Source organism: Miscanthus floridulus, unplaced genomic scaffold (assembly GCF_019320115.1).
Source record: "Miscanthus floridulus cultivar M001 unplaced genomic scaffold, ASM1932011v1 os_2729_2, whole genome shotgun sequence".
NCBI classification, from domain to species: Eukaryota; Viridiplantae; Streptophyta; class Magnoliopsida; order Poales; family Poaceae; genus Miscanthus; species Miscanthus floridulus.
This window is the reverse complement of record NW_027098477.1, coordinates 13670-36535: the sequence shown is the minus strand read 5'-3', so window position 1 is coordinate 36535 and position 22866 is coordinate 13670. Positions and strand designations below refer to the sequence as shown.

The following is a 22866-nucleotide window of genomic DNA, read 5'->3' as shown; positions in this document are numbered from 1 at the left end:
CAAGTTAGGAGCAACATGCTTAGGCGATGCCTTAGTATGAGTAGCGGGATGTTTTGCAATAGCAACCATAGAGGTACCATTACCATCCTTTCTAAGCACATTATTATCAACAATTGAAATAGGCTTAGAAATGTCACCTAGGGGACATGAATGTGCCATGTGTCCTCTTTCCTGGCATGAGTAGCACTTTCTCTTTGCTTGAGCCTTCTCTTCTTTGCTCATGTGGTGCTTCTCATTGCCTTGCCTCTCATGGATTGCTTAAGCCTTCTTCTCAAGCTTGGTAGGACACTTAGAGGCAAAGTGTCCCACACTTCCACACTTGAAGCACTTGATGTGAGCATAATCTTTCTTCTCATCTTCATTCTTGCTCATCATCTTGGCATCTTGAGTTTGCATTGGATGCCTTGCCTTTCCACCCCTTCTTATTTTCTTCTTCTTTATCATCAAATCACCACCATCTTTATGGTTGATCTTGATTTGAACTTGGGGTGTCTTCTCTTGCTCAACTTGTGGCTTTGGTTGAGGCTTCACTTGTTGCTTCACCAATTGCTTGGTTGGGCACATTAAGGTAAGATGACCCCAAGTGCGGCACTTGAAGCACTTGACATGCTTGAGCCTCTCATCTTCTTGAGCTTCTCAATGTTAGGGCAACCATTTGCAAGGTGTCCTGCTTCATGACACCGGTAGCACATGGTATGAGAGAGCTTTCTTTGTTGTAGCTTCTTCATCTTCCTTTCTCTCTTTCTTTCGCCCTTTGTCATCTTCTTCTTGAAGCCAAGGCCACACTTGTCACCATAGTTTCTTTGAGTCTTCAATATGTGCTCAAAGGTGACTTTTGAGTTGTAGCACCTCTCTAACTTATTGCTCAATTTCTTCACTTCACTTTTGAGCTCAATGTTCTCCTTCAAAATGTTAGTCTCATAAGACATAGAAGTAGAACAAGCATCTATTTGTGAAGAGCATGGTATATCTAATAAATCATCATAAGAGGTGGATACATGCTTCTTTCCTATATCACAAGGGTTAGCAATAATATGTGATTGATCAATTGACCCATGTGATGAGCTCTCACTAGTTTATTTTTTCCATTAGAAATCTCCTTATTGAGAAAAGCATGGTCTTGTATCAAGTTATCATGAGCAACACTAAGTTCCTCATGAGCCAATTTTAGCTCCTGATGTGAACAAGTAGTAACATAAAGTAGATGCTTTTGTTGTTCACATGTGTGCTTTAGAAAAGAGTTTTCATTTTTTAATTTCTCGGTTTTAGCCATCTCTTTTTCTAAAGCTTTGATCATGCAACCATATCTATCTAGAAGCTCCTCATATGAATCAAGATCAATCACATTTGCATTAGATACCTTAGTGTCACCTTGTGACATGAAGTAATGTGATGTAGTTGGAGAGCTTGAAGAAACATCACTCTCATAGCCCGAGCATGATCCATCATTATTACCATCAAGTGTGCATGGACTAGCATCATCATTGGCATCACTTGTGGCATCATCATCAATCTTGTCAAGTAATCTTGTGATATGATCATTATCATCATCACTTGACCATGAGGTGGAGCAATCTTCCACAATCATTAAATTGTGGTTATGCTCAACACACTCATGTGCCTCCATCTTAGGCTCATCATCATCATCGGAGACCGTCTGCTAGCAATGGAAGAGGCGGATGCTTCACTTCCCACAAACATCCCTACTCAGGTTGTGCAAATCCTGAGGCAGGTCTGGGCTGACAAAACCATGCAATCTCGAGTCAAAACTTTTGCTTGGCGACTTCTCAGGCTTGCACTAGGCACTGGAAGCCTCTGGAAATCACGCAGTGACCACAGGTTTCACTGCCTCTGGAGGTCAACGCCTCGCCCGCCCGGACGGCCTCCCTCCTCTCCTAGGCCAGGCTCCTAGCTAGCTGTAATGGAACTGTAATCCGTAACTGACACCAACTGCAAGCCCCATCTCAAGCCACAACTAATTTAATTTTATCTATCATGTGGTGCCGCACTGCCTCTGGAAATCACGCAGTGACCACAGGTGAGTCAGTCGGTCGATCCTGCAAGCACGGCGGTGCAGCTAAGCATAGGCAAAGCCATGGCGAGCACCGGGGGCACGCCGTTCCTGCTGTCGCCCGCGACGGGGCACGCGGCCACCGCGGTATTCGACGTCGAGGCCGTGGGCGCGGGCGCCGGCACCGGCGCCCAGCACCGGGCCGCCAAGTCAACGCCCGCTCCCGACGCCGGCGCCACCTTCGTGCTCGAGTCCAAAGGTACGGTGCGCGCCGCTTGCCATGCCTGCCTGCGCATCCTCGATCCATCCATCTCACTCACGTCGCCGCCGCCGATTTCGCAGGGACGTGGTGGCACGCCGGGTTCCACCTGACCACGGCCATCGTGGGGCCGACGGTGCTCACGCTGCCGTACGCGCTCCGGGGCATGGGCTGGGGGCTCGGCCTCGCCGCGCTCACCGCCGTCTTCGCCGTCACCTTCTACGCCTACTACCTCGTGTCCAGGGTGCTCGACCACTGCGAGGCCGCCGGCCGCCGCCACATCCGCTTCCGCGAGCTCGCCGCCGACGTCCTCGGTACGCACGCACGCTCTGCCTCCGCAGATACGGGCGGCCATCAGTTGACCAAGCAAGCTAATTAATAAGATGGTTGTTCATGACGGCCGGTGGTGTGATTGATAATTTGATTGGTTGGTTAATCGATCTGTTTCTTCAACTAAGGATCGGGATGGGTGTTCTACGTGGTGGTGAGCGTGCAGACCGCCATCAACGCCGGCGTCACCACAGGGAGCATCTTGCTTGCCGCTGACTGCCTCAAGGTAACGCCTTTTGTTTTTCATCAGTCCATCCATGTTTCCTTCTTCCTTTGAGTTTGCACCAAGTTTTTAATTTGTTACCGTTCGTCATCTAATCTATAATCTATAATTTATAATTCTATAATAAATATCTATATTTTCTTTTTAGATAATAGATTTTCATTAATCTGGGCTCTATATATTCATAAAGGATATACACAGCCAAATATCTATATTTTCTATGATAAGAGCGAAGCATTTCTTTTAACACGCTTTTTTATATTTATTTCTATAATATCCCTAAGTTTTGGTGCGTGTTCACTTTTTTTTCTCCTTTTGTTTTTCCTGACAGCTGGTTTTTATTGAGCCAACATTATTTTTCATGACATTGTCTAGCCAGTCCCTCGCGGCCTCTTCAACAATCAGAACATAATGAAATTTTACATATGAGCTCCGTGATGAATGTAAACTCATGTGAATAGGATAAGAACTGTTATGAACGACGTATATGAATATGAAGTAAAGAATCAAGCCACAGAGGAGACACACGATTTAACGTGGAAAACCCCTCCGATGTGAAGGGGAAAAACCACGGGCACCAGCCAGCAACAATCTCACTATCTCAAGAGTTTTGGGTTACACGCCTATGGCGGCTTACAAGAGAATCAAGTCTCCACGAAACCCTAGCAAGGGTATATATACCGTACCGTACCGCGGGGGGCTCCGCCCCCCGCACCCCCCGAGCACAGGGGGCTCCGGCCCAAGCCTCCGGCGACGGGCCTCCGCTTCGCTCCGTCAGAAGCCTGGCCTATATTCTGGAGTGAATTTGGAACAACTCCAACTTGAGACAAATTCATCTTGTATCATAAATCAACCCTTTATCCTGAACATAACAAAGATAGAAAACCACTGGTGCCAACAATAGTCTCTTGGACTATCCAATTAAACCAACTAAGCTTGAGCACAGCTCAAACTTAGCAACAGGAACAGGCTTTGTCATCATATCAGCAGGATTATCATGAGTACTAATCTTGCATACCTTTAGCTTACCTTCTTCAATCACATCACGCACAAAATGATACTTGATATCTATGTGCTTAGTTCTCTCATGGAACATCTGATCTTTAGTGAGGTAAATTGCACTTTGACTGTCACAGTGCAAACTTATGCAAGATTCAACTCCACAAAGCTCAGCGTACAAACCTTTCAGCCAAATTAATTCTTTGCACGCTTCACAAATAGCCATATATTCTGCTTCAGTAGTAGACAAAGCAACAACTGACTGTAAAGTAGCCCTCCAACTCACAGCACAACTGCCAACAGTAAACACATAACCTGTAAGTGATCTTCGCCTGTCCAGATCAGCAGCATAATCAGAATCCACATAGCCAATAAGACCCTTATCAGTTCTTCCAAACTTTAAACAGGAATCTGCTGTACCTCTGAGGTACCTAAAAATCCACTGAACTGCCCTCCAATGTTCTTTGCCAGGATTAGACATATATCTACTAACAAGACTCATAGCATATGATAAATCTGGACGAGAGCAAACCATGGCATACATCAAAGACCCCACAGCACTAGAATAAGGAACCCTTGACATGTATTCAATCTCTGCATCTGTACTAGGACACTGAGCAGCTGACAACTTAAAGTGAGGTGCAATAGGGGTACTAACAGCCTTAGCATTTTGCATGTTGAAACGCTGAAGAACTTTCTTGATATAATTTTGTTGACTAAGAAATAGCAAACCAGATTTTCTGTCTCTACTAATTTTCATACCAAGAATTTTCTTAGCACTACCAAGATCTTTCATATCAAAACCACTACTCAATAGCTTCTTTAACTTAGTGATTTCAATCTTACTCTTGGCAGCAATCAGCATATCATCAACATATAACAGCAAATATATAGGTGATCCATTAACATGCTTGATGTAAACACAGCTATCATACTTAGATCTTTTAAAACTGTGTGCTAACATAAATGAATCAAACCTCTTGTTCCACTGACGAGGGGACTATTTCAAACCATACAAGGATCTCTTCAACTTGCACACATATTTTTCCTTGCCGGGCACTATGAACCCTTCTGGTTGGTCCATGTATATGTCCTCCTCAAGCTCTCCATGCAAAAACGCAGTCTTCACATCTAACTGCTCAAGCTCAAGATCATGTGAAGCAACAATACTAAGGAAAGTACGAATTGAACTGTGTTTTACCACTGGAGAGAACACATCATTGTAGTCAACACCCGGAATTTGACTGTAGCCTTTAGCAACTAACCTTGCCTTATACTTTAGAGGCTCGCTTGGAGATAAACCCTCCTTTCTCTTGAAGATCCATTTGTAGCTGATGGTCTTCTTATTCTTAGGCAAAGGTACAATCTCCCATGTACTGTTCTTCTCAAGAGACTGCATCTCCTCATGCATAGCAGAAATCCAATTCTCAGTATCACCACAACGAATAGCTTCTTTATAGGTTGCTGGCTCATGAACATTCTCCACCTGTTCAGCACAACTCAAAGCATAGTAAGACAAATTACACTCTTCAATAAGACGCTTAGGAGGTGCAATTGTCCTTTTTGACTTGCGTTGAGCAATAGGTAAATCCTCCTCTAACTGCAAAATAGGAGGAGTTTGCTGAACATCATCATGAGCATCATCCTCAGCAACATCATTATCATGGTCACCATGCTCATCAATAGGCTCCACCTGCACACCTGTATCATCATCAACATGCTCCACCTGCATGCGCATACGCTGCAGCTCTTTTTCTGGAACATGATCTGAGGGCAAACTGTCAGTAAACATCACAGATTCATTGAAAACAACACTTCTGCTCATAAAAGTCTTTCTTGTTTCAGGATTCCACAATTTATAGCCTTTGACTCCCGAACTATAACCAAGGAAAAGACACTTAACAGCTCTAGGCTCTAATTTTCCATTATCAACATGAGCATAAGCAGTGCATCCAAAAACTTTCAACTGTGAATAATCAGCAGGCGTACCAGACCATACCTCAATGGGAGTTCTTTTATTTAGTGGAATAGAAGGCGACCTGTTTATCAAGTAACAGGCAGTATTAGCAGCTTCAGCCCAAAAATGTTTGCTCATCCTGGCATTAGACAGCATGCAACGGGCCTTAGATATGATGGTTCTGTTCATGCGTTCGGCCACACCATTCTGTTGTGGAGTATGGGGTATGGTGTGATGCCTAACAATGCCTTCCGATCTGCAATAATCATTAAATTCACGCGAACAAAATTCTCCACCATTATCAGTACGAAGCAATTTTACCTTCCTTTCAGTTTGCCTTTCTATCATTACTTTCCAGTCCTTAAAAGCAGCAAAAGTATCATCTTTCTGTTTCAGAAAATAAGGCCAAACCCTTCTAGAGTAATCATCAATAATTGTAAGCATGTAACGAGCACCACCAAGTGAGGACTTACGGGAAGGACCCCATAAATCAGCATGAACATAATCAAGAGTACCTTTAGTGGTGTGAACAGAAGTGTTGAAATGTACCCTTTTATGCTTCCCGAAAATACAATGCTCACAAAACTTTATTTTACTCGAAGTGCAGCCATCCAGCAGGTTTCTCCTCATCAATTCTGCCATACCATGGTGACTCATATGTCCCAAACGCATATGCCAAAGATTAGTTTTACTAGGTTCATCATTAGTAACAGCAGCAACAGCGGAATCAGAACCAGGTAAAGTACACCCTCTAAGGACATATAACTTTGCAGAATTAAGATCACCTTTCAAGCAAACAAGAGAACCTTTTGATACCTTCAGAACGCCATCTGAACCGGAATATTTGTAACCTTCTGCATCAAGCGTGCTTAATGAGATAAGATTTCTGGACATCCCTGGTATATACCTGACATTTTTCAGCGTGCGTGTCATGCCATCATCAGTCTTGATCTGAACTGATCCAATCCCCACAATGTCACACGGGTTATCATCTCCCATCCGCACAACATCCCCTTTCTGCACAGGCTTATACGAGCTAAACCAATTTCTGTTAGTGCAAATATGAAATGAACATGCGGAATCGAGAATCCATTCATCATGACCAGCAACACAACCAGCAAATACTACCAGACAATCTCCAGAATCATCATCAGACGCAGCAGCAGCAACAGAGACCTTACCAGCCGACTTTTGTTTCCTCTTCTCCTTATTCTGTACTTTTCTGCAATCCTCAACATTATGATTTGTCAGCTTGCAATAAACACAGAACTTTTTATTACCATGCGGCTTGGACTTTGAACGGCCTCTCCTTTCGTAGTTCTTTCTACCATCATTGCCATCATTAGAGGATCTGTTTTCAGTTCTGCCTCTCACATGCAAAGCATCACCCTTGGAGGACGACGTCCCGTCATTCTGCACCATGCCTCTCATCTTTTCCCTAGACTGGAGAGCCTCATAAACTTCCTTTAGGGTTAGTTCATCACGGCTCAAAAGTATGGTGTCACGAAAATTTGCATACGAATTTGGCAAAGAACATAGCAGTAAAAGACCTAAGTCCTCATCATCATACTTCACCTCCATCGACACTAGGTCGGCGACGATCTTCTTGAATTCAGCGATGTGGCTCATCACTGAATCCTCCTCCTTCATCTTCAGGGTGAACAGCTTCATCTTCATCTGCATCTTACTGGTTAGATCCTTGGACATACAGATTGATTCCAGTTTCAGCCATAGTTCTGCAGCAGTTTTCTCTTTCAGACACTCCTGCAAAATATCATTATGAAGATGCAACTGAATTAGGGCGAGCGCCTTCTGATCCTTGCGGATCTCTTCTGGAGTCCACTCGGCCTTCCTCTTTCCGAAACTATCTAGCGCCTCATCATAGTCATGAGTCTGCGCCAGAATCCCCCGCATCTTGACTTGCCATAGCGAGAACCGCGTGTCGTAGTTCAGCAGCGGAAGATCGAACTTCATCGACGTCGTCATGAACCCTAACAGCAACCAAAGCTCTGGTACCACTTGTTATGAACGACGTATATGAATATGAAGTAAAGAATCAAGCCACAGAGGAGACACACGATTTAACGTGGAAAACCCCTCCGATGTGAAGGGGAAAAACCACGGGCACCAGCCAGCAACAATCTCACTATCTCAAGAGTTTTGGGTTACACGCCTATGGCGGCTTACAAGAGAATCAAGTCTCCACGAAACCCTAGCAAGGGTATATATACCGTACCGTACCGCGGGGGGCTCCGCCCCCCGCACCCCCCGAGCACAGGGGCGAGACCTGATGGGCCGGCTTCAGACTCCGCTACGCTCCGGCCCAAGCCTCCGGCGACGGGCCTCCGCTTCGCTCCGTCAGAAGCCTGGCCTATATTCTGGAGTGAATTTGGAACAACTCCAACAAAAAGAACTAGGATAAGGATAGGGAAAAGATTTGCTCATTGTTTCGAATGTCGCCGCATGCCCTTACGACATCAGTATCTCGCACCCCGTATAATATAACCCTGATCAATGGCACTTGTATAAGTTAGAGCAAACCGCGCCCAATGTTTGTACGAATTTCGATGCTAAACGTATTGGTATTGGTTTGCAACGTACGTGCATGTTTGCTAGTTTCTCTAATGTTTATGCTAATATAGTTTGGAGAATAATAAAGAAAAGATAGCATTTTTAAAAACAAAAAATATAATATTTCTGGTTTAGCGAGGACTAAGCTACCGTGAGTTGACTTTGAGCTGCCTGCTTTGGGGTGATACAGTTTAGTAACATAACATCTGATGGTGACCTAGCTAGGATTGGACTTTTGGCTTCCATGGTTCCATTCCATCCAAGGGGAAATTCAGTCAGCTTACATGTACAAGAAGGATTGGTACTTTGAATGGTTCTGTGTCTGAAAACAGCTCGATTTAGTATTAATATATGTTCTGAAATCGAAACCCAGTCAATATGCAAGTTTCAGTTTTGGGAGGCAGACATCAACATATAGTATGTATCAATCGATGATGGTCTCAGTATACATCTCACTGTATCCTTTCTGCACATCATATATTTACGCATGCAGATAATGTACTCTGACCTGGCACCGCACGGCCCTCTGAAGCTGTACCATTTCATCGTCATCGTGGCCGTGGTGCTGGCCTTCCTCTCGCAGCTGCCGTCGTTCCACTCGCTGCGGCACATCAACCTCGGCTCCCTCATCCTCAGCTTCGCCTACACCATCCTCGTCTCGGCTGCCTGCATCCGAGCAGGCGCGTCGAGCGACCCTCCAGCGAAGCACTACTCGCTGAGCTCGTCCAAGTCGGAGAAGACCTTCAACGCGTTCCTCTCCATTTCCATCCTCGCCTCCGTCTTCGGCAACGGCATCCTGCCAGAAATCCAGGCCACGCTGGCGCCGCCGGCCGCCGGGAAGATGACCAAGGCCCTGGTGCTGTGCTACGCGGTGGTGTTCTTCACCTTCTACCTCCCGGCCATCACCGGCTACTGGGCGTTCGGCAACCAGGTGCAGTCCAACGTTCTGCAGAGCCTGATGCCGGACGAGGGCCCCTCCCTTGCGCCGACGTGGCTGCTGGGCCTCACCGTCGTCCTCGTCCTCCTCCAGCTCCTCGCCATCGCGCTGGTGTACTCGCAGGTGGCGTACGAGATCATGGAGAAGAACTCGGCGGACGTAGCGCACGGCCGGTTCTCGCGGCGAAACCTGGCGCCCCGGGTCGCGCTGCGGACGGCGTACGTCGCGGCGTGCGCGCTCGTGGCCGCGGCGCTGCCCTTCTTCGGCGACATCGTCGGCGTGGTGGGCGCCGTGGGATTCATACCGCTCGACTTCATCCTCCCCGTCGTCATGTACAACACGGCGCTGGCGCCGCCCAGGCGCTCGCCCGTGTACCTGGCCAACGTCGCCATCATGGTCGTCTTCACCGGCGTCGGCGTCGTCGGCGCCGTGGCGTCCGTGCGGAAGCTCGCGCTCGATGCTGGCAAGTTCAAGCTCTTCAGTGACAACGTCGTGGACTGATGATTATATCAGTGTTAGCAAGAACAACGTAATCAATGCAAGCTGCGGTTGTCGTTGTTGAAATCTTGTTAATTAAATTCCAAATTTTGAAAGTGTACATATCGACTCTGTCCCTCAATCGATCTTATCCTTTGTCTCCCGTCACTGACAAAGTTCGTTAGACCCGTGCCTAATACTATCTTGATTTGAGGAAGTGCAGATATGAAATTTAGGATCCATCAAAATCGCTTTTGAGCAAGGATTTTTTAACCTATAAAAATACTATGTCATCGATTGAAAGACGTGTCTTTTCTAGTGTCGGGATTAAAACCGACCTTGAAAATCTATTTTTATGGATGGTTTGTTAAAAATAACCATCCATATAAATGCCTTTCTAGGACTGGCCGGCTTGTTTAAATGAACCGCTCCTTAAGATACTTTTAATACTTTTAAGTTTACTACTATATTTGGTTTTGCATTCTCTCCCTAATTTGTGCGTATACATACCGTCAAATTTTACATATCGTAGCCCACAATTTCACTATTTCAAAGTCACTATATACAATGGTTACTAATAATATTTATACATAGTTTATTTACACTTGTTTTAGGGCAGCTCCAGTGTTGGAGCAGAAGCGAACCGAGGGCAGATGAAACTGAACCATGCACATTGGAGCATGCGAACCGTGGGTGTCAATTCAAAAGCGAACTCGGTTCGGCTGCTGCGGCATAAAATATTTGGGTGAGATCTCAGCAGACCTCACACCTAAAAAGCACCAGCTCAAAATGATTCTTTATTCAATGTCAGAACAAAAATCGATGTTCACGCTGTGGTGGCTGAGCAGTAAAAAGGTCAATCGAACTTTGTCTGCCACGGTTCGAATACGACGCTGGAGGTGCTCGGATAGGTAATTTGTTTTATTTTTATTTTTAACACTGTTTTTAAACTATTCTTAATTCTAACACTGTTTTTTTTCTTCAAAAGTAACACTTTTGACCGTGCCTACATTTTCAGGGCGCGGCAGGGTGCGTACGTGACAACGTCCCGCCTCGCCGGTCGCAGACGTGGCAGGCCTTGCCGCGCCACCGATCAGGGCGCGGCTGTGACGCGCCACCCGTCAGAGCGTGGCAGAGCCAAATAGAGATTCGCGGCCCAGTCCCTTTCCTCCCTCTGTTTCACTCCGCACCACACAACAGCCGCCTCCGCGCCGCCCAGCCCCCACCGCCGCGCCTGCCCCGTTGGCTCCCTCTCTCCCTTGTCTCCATCTCTCAGTCCCTCCCTGTCCCCACTGCGCCGTCGCCCCTCCTCGTCGCCGGCGCGGTCGCTGCTTTCCTGTGGCGCGGCCTCCCTCTCTCCCCATCCTCTTCCTCCCCTGCCACCCCCTGTCCTTAACCCTCCTCCAACTTTGGGCGCAGAAGAAGCCCGCCGCTGGCCGGCCATTGCCTCCAGCGGCCAGCTTGTCGCCTTAGGTGGAATGGGGTGATCCTCTTGCCGTCGGTCGACCATTCCCGCCGTGGTTTGTCGAGATAATCCTCTTGTGCATTTGTTGCTTTAATAGAATTGTTGTTAGCTAGGGTTAGGATTCAAAAGTAGTCAATGAAATTAGTAAAGTTAGCTAGATAGGTATAGTTAGTGAAGTTAGTATAGTTGGTTAATACAGTTAGTTAGTATTATTAGTATAGGTACTAATATTAGTTAGTGAATTTAGTATAGTTAGTTAGAATTGTTGTTATAGGTATTAATATTATATTAGTTAGTTTTCTTATTTAGTAGGCACGACGATTTGGATGACCTGATAAAGTTTCTTGAAATGCTTTTGTAGATGGATTGTTGTGTTAGAGTTTTTTACGGAGGAAGTGTTAGGAGAGAAGATGGTATGTTTGAGAATATGGATGAAGAATTGGAATGGTTTGATGAACCATCTTTGTGTTCGTTTGAAGGGAAAGTTTGGCGGTGATTTTACACTGAAGAGGAGGTTTGATAGTGGAAAGACTGGGTACTATGGATTTGGATGGTCAGTTGACGCAGGAGCAGTTTCATTCAAGTCAAGTAGGCTGTATAAGCAATGACTTCGATGTGAACGAGTTCGAACGGAAAGAGGAGGAGCAGGAGAAGGAGGACATGATCGGTGATGTAGTTAGCAGTGATTCAGATGATTCAGATGATGACCAGGGAGGTAGACATGCTATGCCCACACCGGTTTATGCCATGCTAGTGCCTATTCATGGTATGCCATTACCAGTACCAACTGAGATTTTACAAGCTATGCCGGCTACAAGAGAATACATTAGTACACAAGAATACATTAGTACCAATGGCCCTGTTCGCTTGGAGGAATTTGAATGAATCTAGAGGAATCTGTGAGCGTGAACAATGTTTTTCAGCCTGGCACAGTGATTTCCGGCTGGTTTCCAGACCAGCCGAACGACACCATTAGTACACGCACACATATAGAGATAAACATTTAAACAGATATGCTTTCCACTTACTTCATGCTTGTACGGACACACAAACTCCAACATATTCTTAGGGTTTATCATAGCTCGATCTCCACATTCGCACAGACGAGGTTTCTCGAGTCGTCTAACTGCGGCTAGGTGCTTTTTCTTAGCCGTCATTGGCGGGGGGTTAGGGGGTGGAACCCACCGCTCGAACCCATCACGTAGATGTCCCTCCTCTACACCAATCATCGAAAAGGAGGTACCTAGGGTCAAACTTGTCTGCACCATCGATCCACTGAAAGAAAAGGCACCTTTCATGGGCCTACACAACAAGATTCCAACAAAATATTAGTAACATACTTACACAAATGAAGAAACAAAGATAGTGAAAATAATTACTTACATTAAAACGACTGCATGTGTAAAAGCAATACGCCACTGCCTCTATTTGGCTTTGCCACGCCCTGACCGTTGGTGTGTCACCGCCGCGCCCTGATCGGTGGCGCGTCACAGTCGCGCCCTGATCGGTGACGCGGCAAGGCCTGCCACATCAGCGACCAGCGGGGCGGAACGTTGCCACGTACGCACCCCTGACGCGCCGCCATGTATGACGCGGTCAAAAGTGTTACTTTTGAAAAAAAAAACAGTGTTAGAATTAAGAATAGTTTAAAAAATGTTAAAAATAAAAAAAATCGTAATTTGCGGGCATGAATGCTGGGCAACCTATACTCTTCCCAACGAGTCATGTGCTACTGGAACCGAGCAGCTCCAGTGTGGATCAAAATTGAATTGTGAGCCGCTTGAATCGAACCACACACGATGCAACGATGGAACCTTGTGTGGCAGAACTAAAACCGACTCTTGAAAACTTATTGCAGCGAGAGAATATTTTAATGCGGCATGCAGGTAGGTCCATCTTAAACTAGACATTTGAGATATGTGTATATGTAGTATAATTACTAAAAACAAGGCTAATAATACGGTTGTATAAATTCTTATAGCCTACCTCTCAACCCACTTATATAATAGTTATGTCTTCAATATTAATGCATGCCCACATTTCTCTCTTCCAGAGTTTTTTTTTTGTTTTTGTGCCCGAGCCGACTGTAAGCTTACAGCCTCTTATTATATACCTCAGCAGTAGACTCTAAATCAAAGCCTTCATTTTTTATTTGGATGTTCACCTCTATTTTTATTGGCACTCTATTTTTTATTTGCTCCAGCAAAAGCCCCTAAACCAAGGTAGTATTTAGTTCCCAAAATTTTTTAAGATTTCCTGTCACATCGAATCTTTGAACACATGCATGAAGCATTAAATATAAATAAAAAAATAAAACTAATTAGATAGTTTAGACGAAATTCACGAGACAAATCTTTTAAGCCTAATTAGACTATGATTGAACACTAATTATCAAATAACAACGAAAGTGCTACGGTACCGTTTCGCCAAAAACTTCGCCAACTAAAGCAGCCTCAAAACCCTCAAATTCTCTAAATAGAAACCACATCCGCCCCCACATCGGAGGGGGCGCCGGGACGAGCATCCGGCCATGCCGGGAGGAGCGGGGAGGAGGCGAGGTCGCCCACGTCGGGAAGGGAGCCCACGCCGTTGGTACGGGCGTCGGGCTGCGCCAGGATGAGCTGAGCGCTCGTGCGCGCCGGGGAAGGAAGCCAATGGGACTCGTCGGTGGGAGCGCGCCGGGCAGCCGGTGGGAAAACCGCCGCCGCAGGCGCCGTGGTGGAGGCGTCGAGGATGCGGCTGGATCCCGTGTGCTCGCGCTCGCCGGAGGAGGGCGCGCCGGAGGTGATGGGGGCTCGCCGGGGGGGATTGGTGCACGCTGCGAGCAGGGTAGCGGCCTCGCCGGAGGGGAGCAGGCCGCGCAGCGAGAAGGGGAGGTCACGCGAGAAGGGGAGGCCGTACGACGCGGGGAGGAACGAGCGGATGGGGGCCGTCCTGCTGGGCCAACAAGAATGGGGTCTGGGGGAGGAATGTAGGTGTCCAGATATGGGGTTCAGAATAGGGGTTCTGCTGGAGCGATGTTTTTGTCTAGACACTTATATTTAGCTATGTGAGTTTAAGTAGAAGCTCTATTGGTATTGGAGTTGCTCTAATGATTATTTCATATTATTTTGTACTAAAGGTAATAGACAATTAGATATTTCATATTTGAGGCCTACATGTATGTGAACACGCAGCCACTATATTTAGACCTTATACTAGATATGCAGATTCTGGCAAGACAGACGTGACATAACTCATGAAAAATACAAAACAATTTATATATCCTAAAAGCAGGTTCAGAAAAATAAAAAGGGTTGATAGTATACTAAAATAATTTTGTTTTACCAAACTAAACCTTGACGTATTTTTTTATCTACCAGCGGAGGTCAGGCAACCGTGGTTTTATTAAAGGAGAAGAGAGTTTCCAAAGAGCTAAAAAAAATACATGATAGTGTCTAGCCATTCTAAGAATATTTTGATTAAGATGAAAACATTTCAGTAGTCCAAATGCTCCAGCACATCCATTGAGAAAGTCAGAGAGAAGTGTGTCTGAAAGGATTGTAACTGCTGATGCAAGGGATCCAAGTGATCTGTAACAACAACATGTATATTCATATTTTTTAGTTGTAGATAGAAGAAGATAATTAAGATAGAGATAGAGAGTAGACAAGAGACAGAGATAGAGATAGAGATAGAGATAGAGATAGAGAAGAGATATATAGAGATAGAGATAACTGGAGAAATATTCCAATATTCCTTTGCAAATGAGCAATAACTTAGGAATAAATTTTGCACGGCTCTTCTCCGATCCCTCACAATCCTCAGCACATAAAATGCAGCTGTAGCTTTGCAGGAGGCAGAAAAGGATCGTTTAGTGTCTCACTCAACTGACAACAATTTTTTCCAAATCGATTTGAGGGCCGGACGATGCATGCATGCGCAATGCAGTGAAATGGCCTTTCATCTGTCTAGCCTTGCCGCATGGTATGCGAGGGTGCTGACCAGCCGCCCTGCCCTGACGGCCAGGAATTAAACATCTAACCAACTGCCGAAAGCAAGGCGCAGCAGACCCGATCGATCCATCTCACATTCTCACCTGCACTAGTCAGTCGATCGTTCTATTTATACGGTCCGCTCAGTGACTGCGTGACCCGATTGATCTCCAATTCTGGGGCCGGGAAGCGATGAGCAACATGCTGGGGGCTCGCCGCCGCCTGGGCCTCCTGCAGGTGGTCCTGGTGCTCTTCGCCGCCGTGCTCCTCGTCGCCGATGCCGGCGTGACGAGTGAGTACCGGCGGAAGCTGGAGGCGACGGTGGAGATGCCACTGGACGCCGACGTCTTCCGCGTCCCGGAGGGGTACAATGCCCCGCAGCAGGTCAGGCTCAGGCACCGATCGATCGGCTCGATCAGGTCAACATATATAATTAAAGATCCCATCTTTGATTAATCTTCTTTTCTCTGATCGCCGCCCGCAGGTGCACATCACGCTGGGCGACCAGGAGGGCACGTCGATGATCGTGTCGTGGGTGACGGCCAATGAGCTTGGCAGCAGCACCGTCATGTACAGCGAGGTCTCGCCGGACCCGGAGAAGATGGAGCTCTGGGTTGAGGGCACCCACACGCGCTACAACTACTTCAACTACACCTCCGGCTTCATCCACCACTTCAACCTCACAAACCTCAAGGTCAGTTAGTTAGTTATGTTAGTTAGCTGCCCATTCCATGTACCTGTATGCAATTGCAATTGCAGAGTACATAACTAACTGATGGTAATGGCCGGCCGCCCCGCCATGGATGATGATCCAGTATAGCACCAATTACTACTACGCCATGGGGTTCGGCCACACGGTGCGGAGCTTCTGCTTCACCACGCCTCCCATGCCGGGCCCTGATGTGCCCTTCAAGTTCGGCATCATTGGTAACAAGAGAAACCACACTGAATTCATTTCATGCCTGACAACTGATCCATGACTGAGTAACAATGCACGCAACGCAGGCGACCTGGGCCAGACGTTCGACTCCAACACGACGCTGTCGCACTACGAGGCCAACGGCGGCGACGCTGTTCTGTACGTCGGCGACCTCTCGTACGCCGACAACCACCCGCTGCACGACAACACCCGGTGGGACACGTGGGCGCGCTTCGTGGAGCGCAGCGCGGCGCACCAGCCGTGGGTGTGGACGGCGGGCAACCACGAGCTGGACCTGGCCCCGGAGCTGGGCGAGCTCGCGCCGTTCAAGCCCTTCGCGCACCGCTACCCGACGCCGCGCCGCTTCGCGCCGGCGGCGACGCCGTTCTGGTATTCGGTGCGGATCGCCTCCGCGCACGTCGTCGTGCTCGCCTCCTACTCCGCCTACGGCAAGTACACGCCGCAGTGGGAGTGGCTGCGCGCCGAGCTGGCGCGCGTGGACCGCGCCGCCACGCCGTGGCTGATCGTGCTCGTGCACTCGCCGTGGTACAGCAGCAACGCGTACCACTACATGGAGGGCGAGACGATGCGGGTGCAGTTCGAGCGCTGGCTCGTTGCCGCCAAGGCCGACCTCGTCGTCGCCGGCCACGTCCACGCGTACGAGCGCAGCCACCGCGTGTCCAACATCGCCTACGACATCATCAACGGCCGGTGCACGCCCGTCCGGAGCAGGGACGCGCCCGTCTACGTCACGGTGGGCGATGGCGGCAACATCGAGGGCATCGCTGATAACTTCACGCAGCCGCAGCCGGGGTACTCGGCGTTCCGGGAAGCCAGCTTCGGGCACGCCACCTTGGAGATCAGGAACCGGACGCACGCCTACTACGCGTGGCACCGGAACCAGGACGGCGCCAACGTCGTCGCCGACGGCGTCTGGTTCACCAACAGGTACTGGATGCCCACCGATGACGACACCAGCTGAGTGATGATCACATGCATCACAGCCATCGTCATCACCGGACCTGAGTCGGGAGAGGCGTTCTCCAGGTGCACTATTATTCAATAGATAGATCTTGCGTCGTTCTCGGTTCGATTCAGCTGTCGTCCTTCGATGATAATTGTGTCCGCAAACTTTCAAGTGTAACAAGACTTCAAAGAGCTGTGTAGCCAGTTCATCTTTGATGTGTTCTCTCCAAACGACATCTTTGTGTTCTCCTTGTTTGGTGGAATTCTGATAAAAAAAAATGCTACGATCGACCAACACACTGCACGGTTCACGAAAGCGATTCACAAGAAAATCATGGTTCAAAAGGCTCTCACTACTAACCAGTGGGTGCTCACGTAGCTCCTATGCAGATTTTTTTATATATAAATTGCAGGGCGGGTCCTTAAAGTATTTAACAGTTCTTATCTGGATCTCTAAATTATGGAATCGCACGTTTGACTCCCTAATGTATTTAAGTGATCATATCCAGCTCCAAAATAGATACAAGGAGAGTTAGAAGTTGATGTGGTCGTCCACGTGGACATGATTTTAGCAGAAAACCCCTGGCACATGCAATGTCCCCATCGGCGGCGGCTCCCGCAAGCCACGCCACATGCCTACACCTGTCGCGAAGCCGGCAGTCTCCTGCACGGCCGTGTGCGGTGCGCCGTCGCTGGGCCTCGGCGTCGACTTGGGCATGGCCATGGGCACTGGCCCTGGGCCCTGGCGTCCTCACAGTAGTTGCGGGTACACGGCGTTGACCGGTGGGTTCTCGCTGGCGATGAGACCTGCATCTACACGTCCATGTGTGGTCAAGCTACAAAGCACTAATCAACAAGAAATTGAGCTTAAGGCTAATCAAACATAAGCTTGATTTAGAGTGTGAGGACAAGATTGTTTACCAAGAATATCTGCCATCCGATGCAGTGCCTTGATCAAGGTTAACTTTTCTGCAATTGAAAACATATATCTCATATGCAAATGTTACCAGCCAAAAATGCTTAATGACAAAATATTTATAGAAAGAATGGTATTTTACGGTCATATGTTTCCATTAGTTCTATGTAGGGATGAAAACGGATCGGATAAGGACGGATATCACCGATATTACATTTGTTTTCATATTTCTGTCCGGATTCGGATTCGAATACGGATAGTGTCAACTATGTCGGATATGATACGATTGGATATCGACATCATAAATATGCGATTTGAGTATTCGGATACAGATACGGTATCGGATGTTGGATATCCGGACTCGGATACGGACAGATCTCAACCCCTCTAAACGGATTCAGTTTCGAATATGGTCGGAAAATATCCGTACCGTTTTCATCCATAGTTCTATGTGACTCATAATTAGCATCCTATGAATAAGCATTGTACCTTGTGTAGCCCATCTCTCTTCCTCTACAAGTCAACAGGTTTCCTCCCATTCCTGAGCACTAAAATAATCCCACACTTGCTTCCGGCATCTATATCACAACTTCCTCTGTCATTACATGATAACAGACATTACTCCATCCATTTCCCTACAGCTTGAGTATGCCCATCTTCTAGCTAATTAAAGTTTAGCAATCCCATCTTCTACAGTTTAGCATGCCCATCTTCTCCCATCTACAGCTTCTTACCTAGGAATTTTTATTCGTGGTTAGGATTCGTGATACTATAAGATGAGTTTCTGTGTTCCCTGAACAATCTTTTTTTTTTGAGGGAATATAGGACTGTTAGAAACTTGAGAGCAATCTATAATGGGTGCATCTATTCCAACTATCACACTATATAAAATAAGTTTCAAATAATTGTACAACTCAGGTATAATACTGTCGATGCGGGACCCACAGGATACCCCGCAAGGTAGAAAGAAGATCTAGTCCAACTAGGATTCTTCCCATATAATCGTAGTAGTAGAACTATTAGGTAATCCTATTAGAAAATCTCATTGTAAACCGACTAAAACTCTGGCCTCCTGACTATATAAAGGAGGGCAGGGCTCCTGAGAGAGGTAGAACGGTACAACACAACACTTTACAATCAATCCAACGCAAAGGCTAACGCCGACTGGACGTAAGGTTATTACTCGATCTACGATCGAGGGCCTGAACCAGGATAAATCGACTGTCTTTTGCGTTAACCATCGAGTTCAGCATACGCCGAAGCTCGAACATACTGCCCCGGGTACCCCCGTGGCAGGCTATCGGTGGTGAAACATCGACAGCTGGCGCGCCAGGTAGGGGTCTTCGGCGACTTTGCCTCCGAGAGCTCGATGGACCTCGACAACATGATTTTCCCAACGGGATCAACTTTCATCTTCGGCTCATGGATCTGCGAGGCAGACAACAACGGCAAGCTTCAAAGCCATCTCCTCGAAGATTTAGATCATCTAAAAGAAGTTCCTATTCCAACAACTACAACGGATCAGCTCACCAGAAAATTCGCGCAGCTCATAGTATCCGAGTCAAATCGGATTTCACGACCACTCGTATCCAATTCGAATTCAAGCTCCAAGGCGAAGTTTTATCCGAGTGCTTTCAAGAAACCGAGTTCTTTTTTGGCAAGACTCCGGAGCACAACCCAAAACAACTCGGATTACCCCTAGAATTCTCTCAAGAAGTCGAGTTCTTCTCCATTTGGGCTCGACAACATGGCAAAATCCTATCAAGGACAGGTCGAAAGATTTTTCAATCCAAGATTCGGGATACCACTGACAGGAGCTCAGGAGGGCCTCGTGCTAACGATAACATCGCAGGACTGTATCATCCACTGGCCGGATTCCGTTCCTGAAAGTAGCGGAACCCAACTAGTCGGCACGACAACAACAGCTATTTTACCTTACCAAGAAGGAGACTCGATCTACGACACCGAGGCATCCACTAAAGTTATCAGCGACTCCGACAGTATGAAAACTAACGCCAATAACAGAACGACTCATGCGCGAGAAGTGTTCATGGTTCGACGACCGCGGTCACCATTAAATCCCCCGGAAGCACCCGATGTCAGATCATCAGATGAATCAGAATCCAACATGTCACCCTTTGCCCAGGGCTACGACGGAGAAACAGATAGTCAGAAACAAGCTAGAGAAAGAAAAAACAAATTGAAGCAAGGGCGCCAACACCGTGCTAGGCAACGCAGGGAAGCTTGGACCAGATACGAGTCAGAATTGGCTGAGTACGACAAAAGAAAATCACAACGAGAAGTCGAAGAGAGACGCACGGCGAATACGCCTTACGATAAGATTCGAGAAGCATTAGAAGAACTCGGAGCAACTTCGCATCCTGGTGAGAAGTACGAACAGCTCCAGGACTTGCTCCGATCGACAATCCCGAGAACACATGAAGAAAAAGCTCGATCAAGACTACCCGCCAGATCAACAACCCATCGGCAAGAAGATCAAAATCAAAGGAAATCCGCCTTCGAAAGACTTGGGCCGGGTGGAAGCCATGACGGAGGAAGTAGGAAGGAACATAATCAAGGCCACCGATTTGAACAACTAAGGAAGACTAGGAGCAGGGTTCCTACCCAGACAACCTCACAAAATCGTTTCCATCAGAATGACAGTTGGCCAGAGGAAGGCGCCGAATCCGAATTCAAAGAAACCAAGGCTCACGATAGGTTCCCCTATTTCGCGAACAGGCTCGCATTGGTGCGATTACCTCACAAATTCAAACCATCTAATCACTCCAAGTATGATGGCAAAACCGAACCAAAGCAATGGCTCAGAATATATTCACAATCGATTGAACTAGCCGGAGGAGACGACGATATCAAAGCCCTTTTCTTCCCCATGGCACTGGAGGCCATGCCCCTCCAATGGTTCGATAAACTAAATCCAAGATCTATCAGAAATTGGGAGGATTTGCAGAGAGCTTTTTGTGAGAATTTCGCAGGAATCATTACACACCCAATCACTCATGCAGAACTAAAAGGACTCAAGCAAAAGGGAGGTGAAAGTCTCAGAAACTATTATCGACGATTCGGCGAACTACGAGCTCAAGTGCATGACATAACTGAACGAGAAGTAATTGAAGCTTTTTCTCACGGAATCATGGCCAGATGGCAATTTCAAGACTTCTGCAAATAAAATCCGAGAAACAATGAAGAATTCAGACGTATAGTAGAAAAGATGATTACTGCAGAAGAAAAAACGCGAGAGAGGTTCCCGGACAGAAGCAACCAAGACAACCCGGACAAGCAAAGTCAACGAAATAGCAGACATCAAGAAAGAAAACGTAGACCAGACAATACTGTGACAATGGCTGACAAATCAAAAAAATTTCCCAAAACAAGAAGATATGATGACATTGAAAACATACGTTGCCCATTGCACCCTAGTGGGAGGCACACTATCGGAAATTGCTACACTTTCAATGATCGATACACAAGAAAAGATAGTAAGGAAAACACTAAAGAGGACAATCAGAAGAGAGAAGAAGACAACCACGAGGACAAAGGATTCCAAAAACCTAGGGGAACGGTAGCAGTGATTTTCTCAGGGGCTCCGGATTGCAGAAGCAAACATCAAGAAAAACTAGCACTGCGGACCATTATGACAGCAGAACCGGCTACACCAAGATACCTCAATTGGTCACAGTATCCTATCCAATTTACCAGAGAAGACCAATGGACTAGCGTGGGAAACACAGGCCATTATCCATTGGTTCTGGATCCGACTATTGCTGGTATGACCGTCACCAAAGTACTAATCGATGGAGGAGCTGGGCTTAACATCATCTTTTCAGAAACCCTAAGAAAAATGGGACTACAACTCGCCGGGTGATTACGCCAACAAGCACACCTTTTTACGGAATAGTATCCGGCAAAGCAGCCATGCCACTCGGACAAATTACTTTACCTGTTACCTTTGGAACTCCTTCAAACTACCGAACAGAGTTTATCAAATTTGAAGTCGCCGACTTCGATTCATCATATCATGCAATCCTCGGACGTCCAGCACTGGCCAAATTCATGGCAATACCACATTACTCGTACTTACTACTTAAGATGCCAGGACCCAACGGTATACTTTCCCTTCGAAGCAATTTAAAACACGCTTTTGATTGCGACGTTTAGGCGATCCAGATTGCAGCTAAAGCACAAGCCAACAATGGAAGAAAAGAAATAGCCGCAATCGCTGCAGAAACAAGCCAAGAAGAATTAGAAATACTAGCTAAAAAGCCCAGCATCATCGCACCACCAAAAGAAGCCGACGTCAAGCAGATCGACTGAGGCACAGGCGATACCTCCAAGACAGCAACTATCAGTGCTCACCTCTCGGCAAAATAGGAACTCGCGCTCACCAACTTTCTTTGGGACAACAAAGATATCTTCGCTTGGAAGCCAGCCGACATGCCAGGAGTCCCAAGGGAGTTGGCTGAGCACAGAATTGATGTTAACAAAAGCTCCAAACCAGTAAAACAACGGCTACGACGATTCTCACTCGACAAGAAGGCAGCAATTAAAAAGGAAATAACAAAACTAATGGCAGTCGGATTCATCAAGGAGATCCTACATCCAGATTGGCTAGCAAACCCGGTCCTTGTACAGAAGAAAAACACGGACGAGTGGCGTATGTGCGTCGATTACACAGATCTCAACAAACATTGCCCAAAAGATCCGTTCGGGCTACCATGCATTGACCAGATAGTTGACTCGACAGCAGGATCTGCGTTATTATCTTTTCTCGATTGCTATTCAGGATATCACTAGATCGCACTAAAAGAAGAAGACCAGAGCAAGACATCTTTCATCACCCCGTT

General features: G+C 46.9%; 2 protein-coding genes across 2 annotated transcripts; both read left to right on the top strand.

The window, feature by feature from the left end:
• Nucleotides 1-2095: 2095 nt before the first annotated feature.
• LOC136535371 (probable GABA transporter 2) lies at nucleotides 2096-9788 on the top strand. The gene is made up of 4 exons (XM_066527656.1): nucleotides 2096-2270; nucleotides 2354-2584; nucleotides 2729-2826; nucleotides 8844-9788. Exons 1-4 carry the CDS (start codon nucleotides 2096-2098, stop codon nucleotides 9786-9788), a joined length of 1449 nt encoding a protein of 482 aa, XP_066383753.1.
• Nucleotides 9789-15342: 5554 nt separating this feature from the next.
• Nucleotides 15343-17344, top strand: LOC136535372 (purple acid phosphatase 2-like). The gene is made up of 4 exons (XM_066527657.1): nucleotides 15343-15587; nucleotides 15688-15897; nucleotides 16019-16130; nucleotides 16209-17344. The coding sequence occupies exons 1-4, from the start codon at nucleotides 15396-15398 to the stop codon at nucleotides 17102-17104; spliced, it is 1410 nt and encodes a 469-aa protein (XP_066383754.1). The 5' UTR covers nucleotides 15343-15395; the 3' UTR covers nucleotides 17105-17344.
• The last annotated feature ends 5522 nt before the right edge of the window (nucleotides 17345-22866 follow it).

Coding starts and splice junctions, on each gene's coding strand:
- LOC136535372 (XM_066527657.1), top strand. CDS start 15,396: ATGAGCAACATGCTGGGGGCTCGCCGCCGCCTGGGCCTCCTGCAGGTG. Junction 15,898..16,018: donor TCAACCTCACAAACCTCAAG/GTCAGTTAGTTA, acceptor ATGATGATCCAG/TATAGCACCAATTACTACTA. Junction 16,131..16,208: donor CTTCAAGTTCGGCATCATTG/GTAACAAGAGAA, acceptor CACGCAACGCAG/GCGACCTGGGCCAGACGTTC.
- LOC136535371 (XM_066527656.1), top strand. CDS start 2,096: ATGGCGAGCACCGGGGGCACGCCGTTCCTGCTGTCGCCCGCGACGGGG. Junction 2,271..2,353: donor CTTCGTGCTCGAGTCCAAAG/GTACGGTGCGCG, acceptor CCGATTTCGCAG/GGACGTGGTGGCACGCCGGG. Junction 2,585..2,728: donor GCTCGCCGCCGACGTCCTCG/GTACGCACGCAC, acceptor TCTTCAACTAAG/GATCGGGATGGGTGTTCTAC.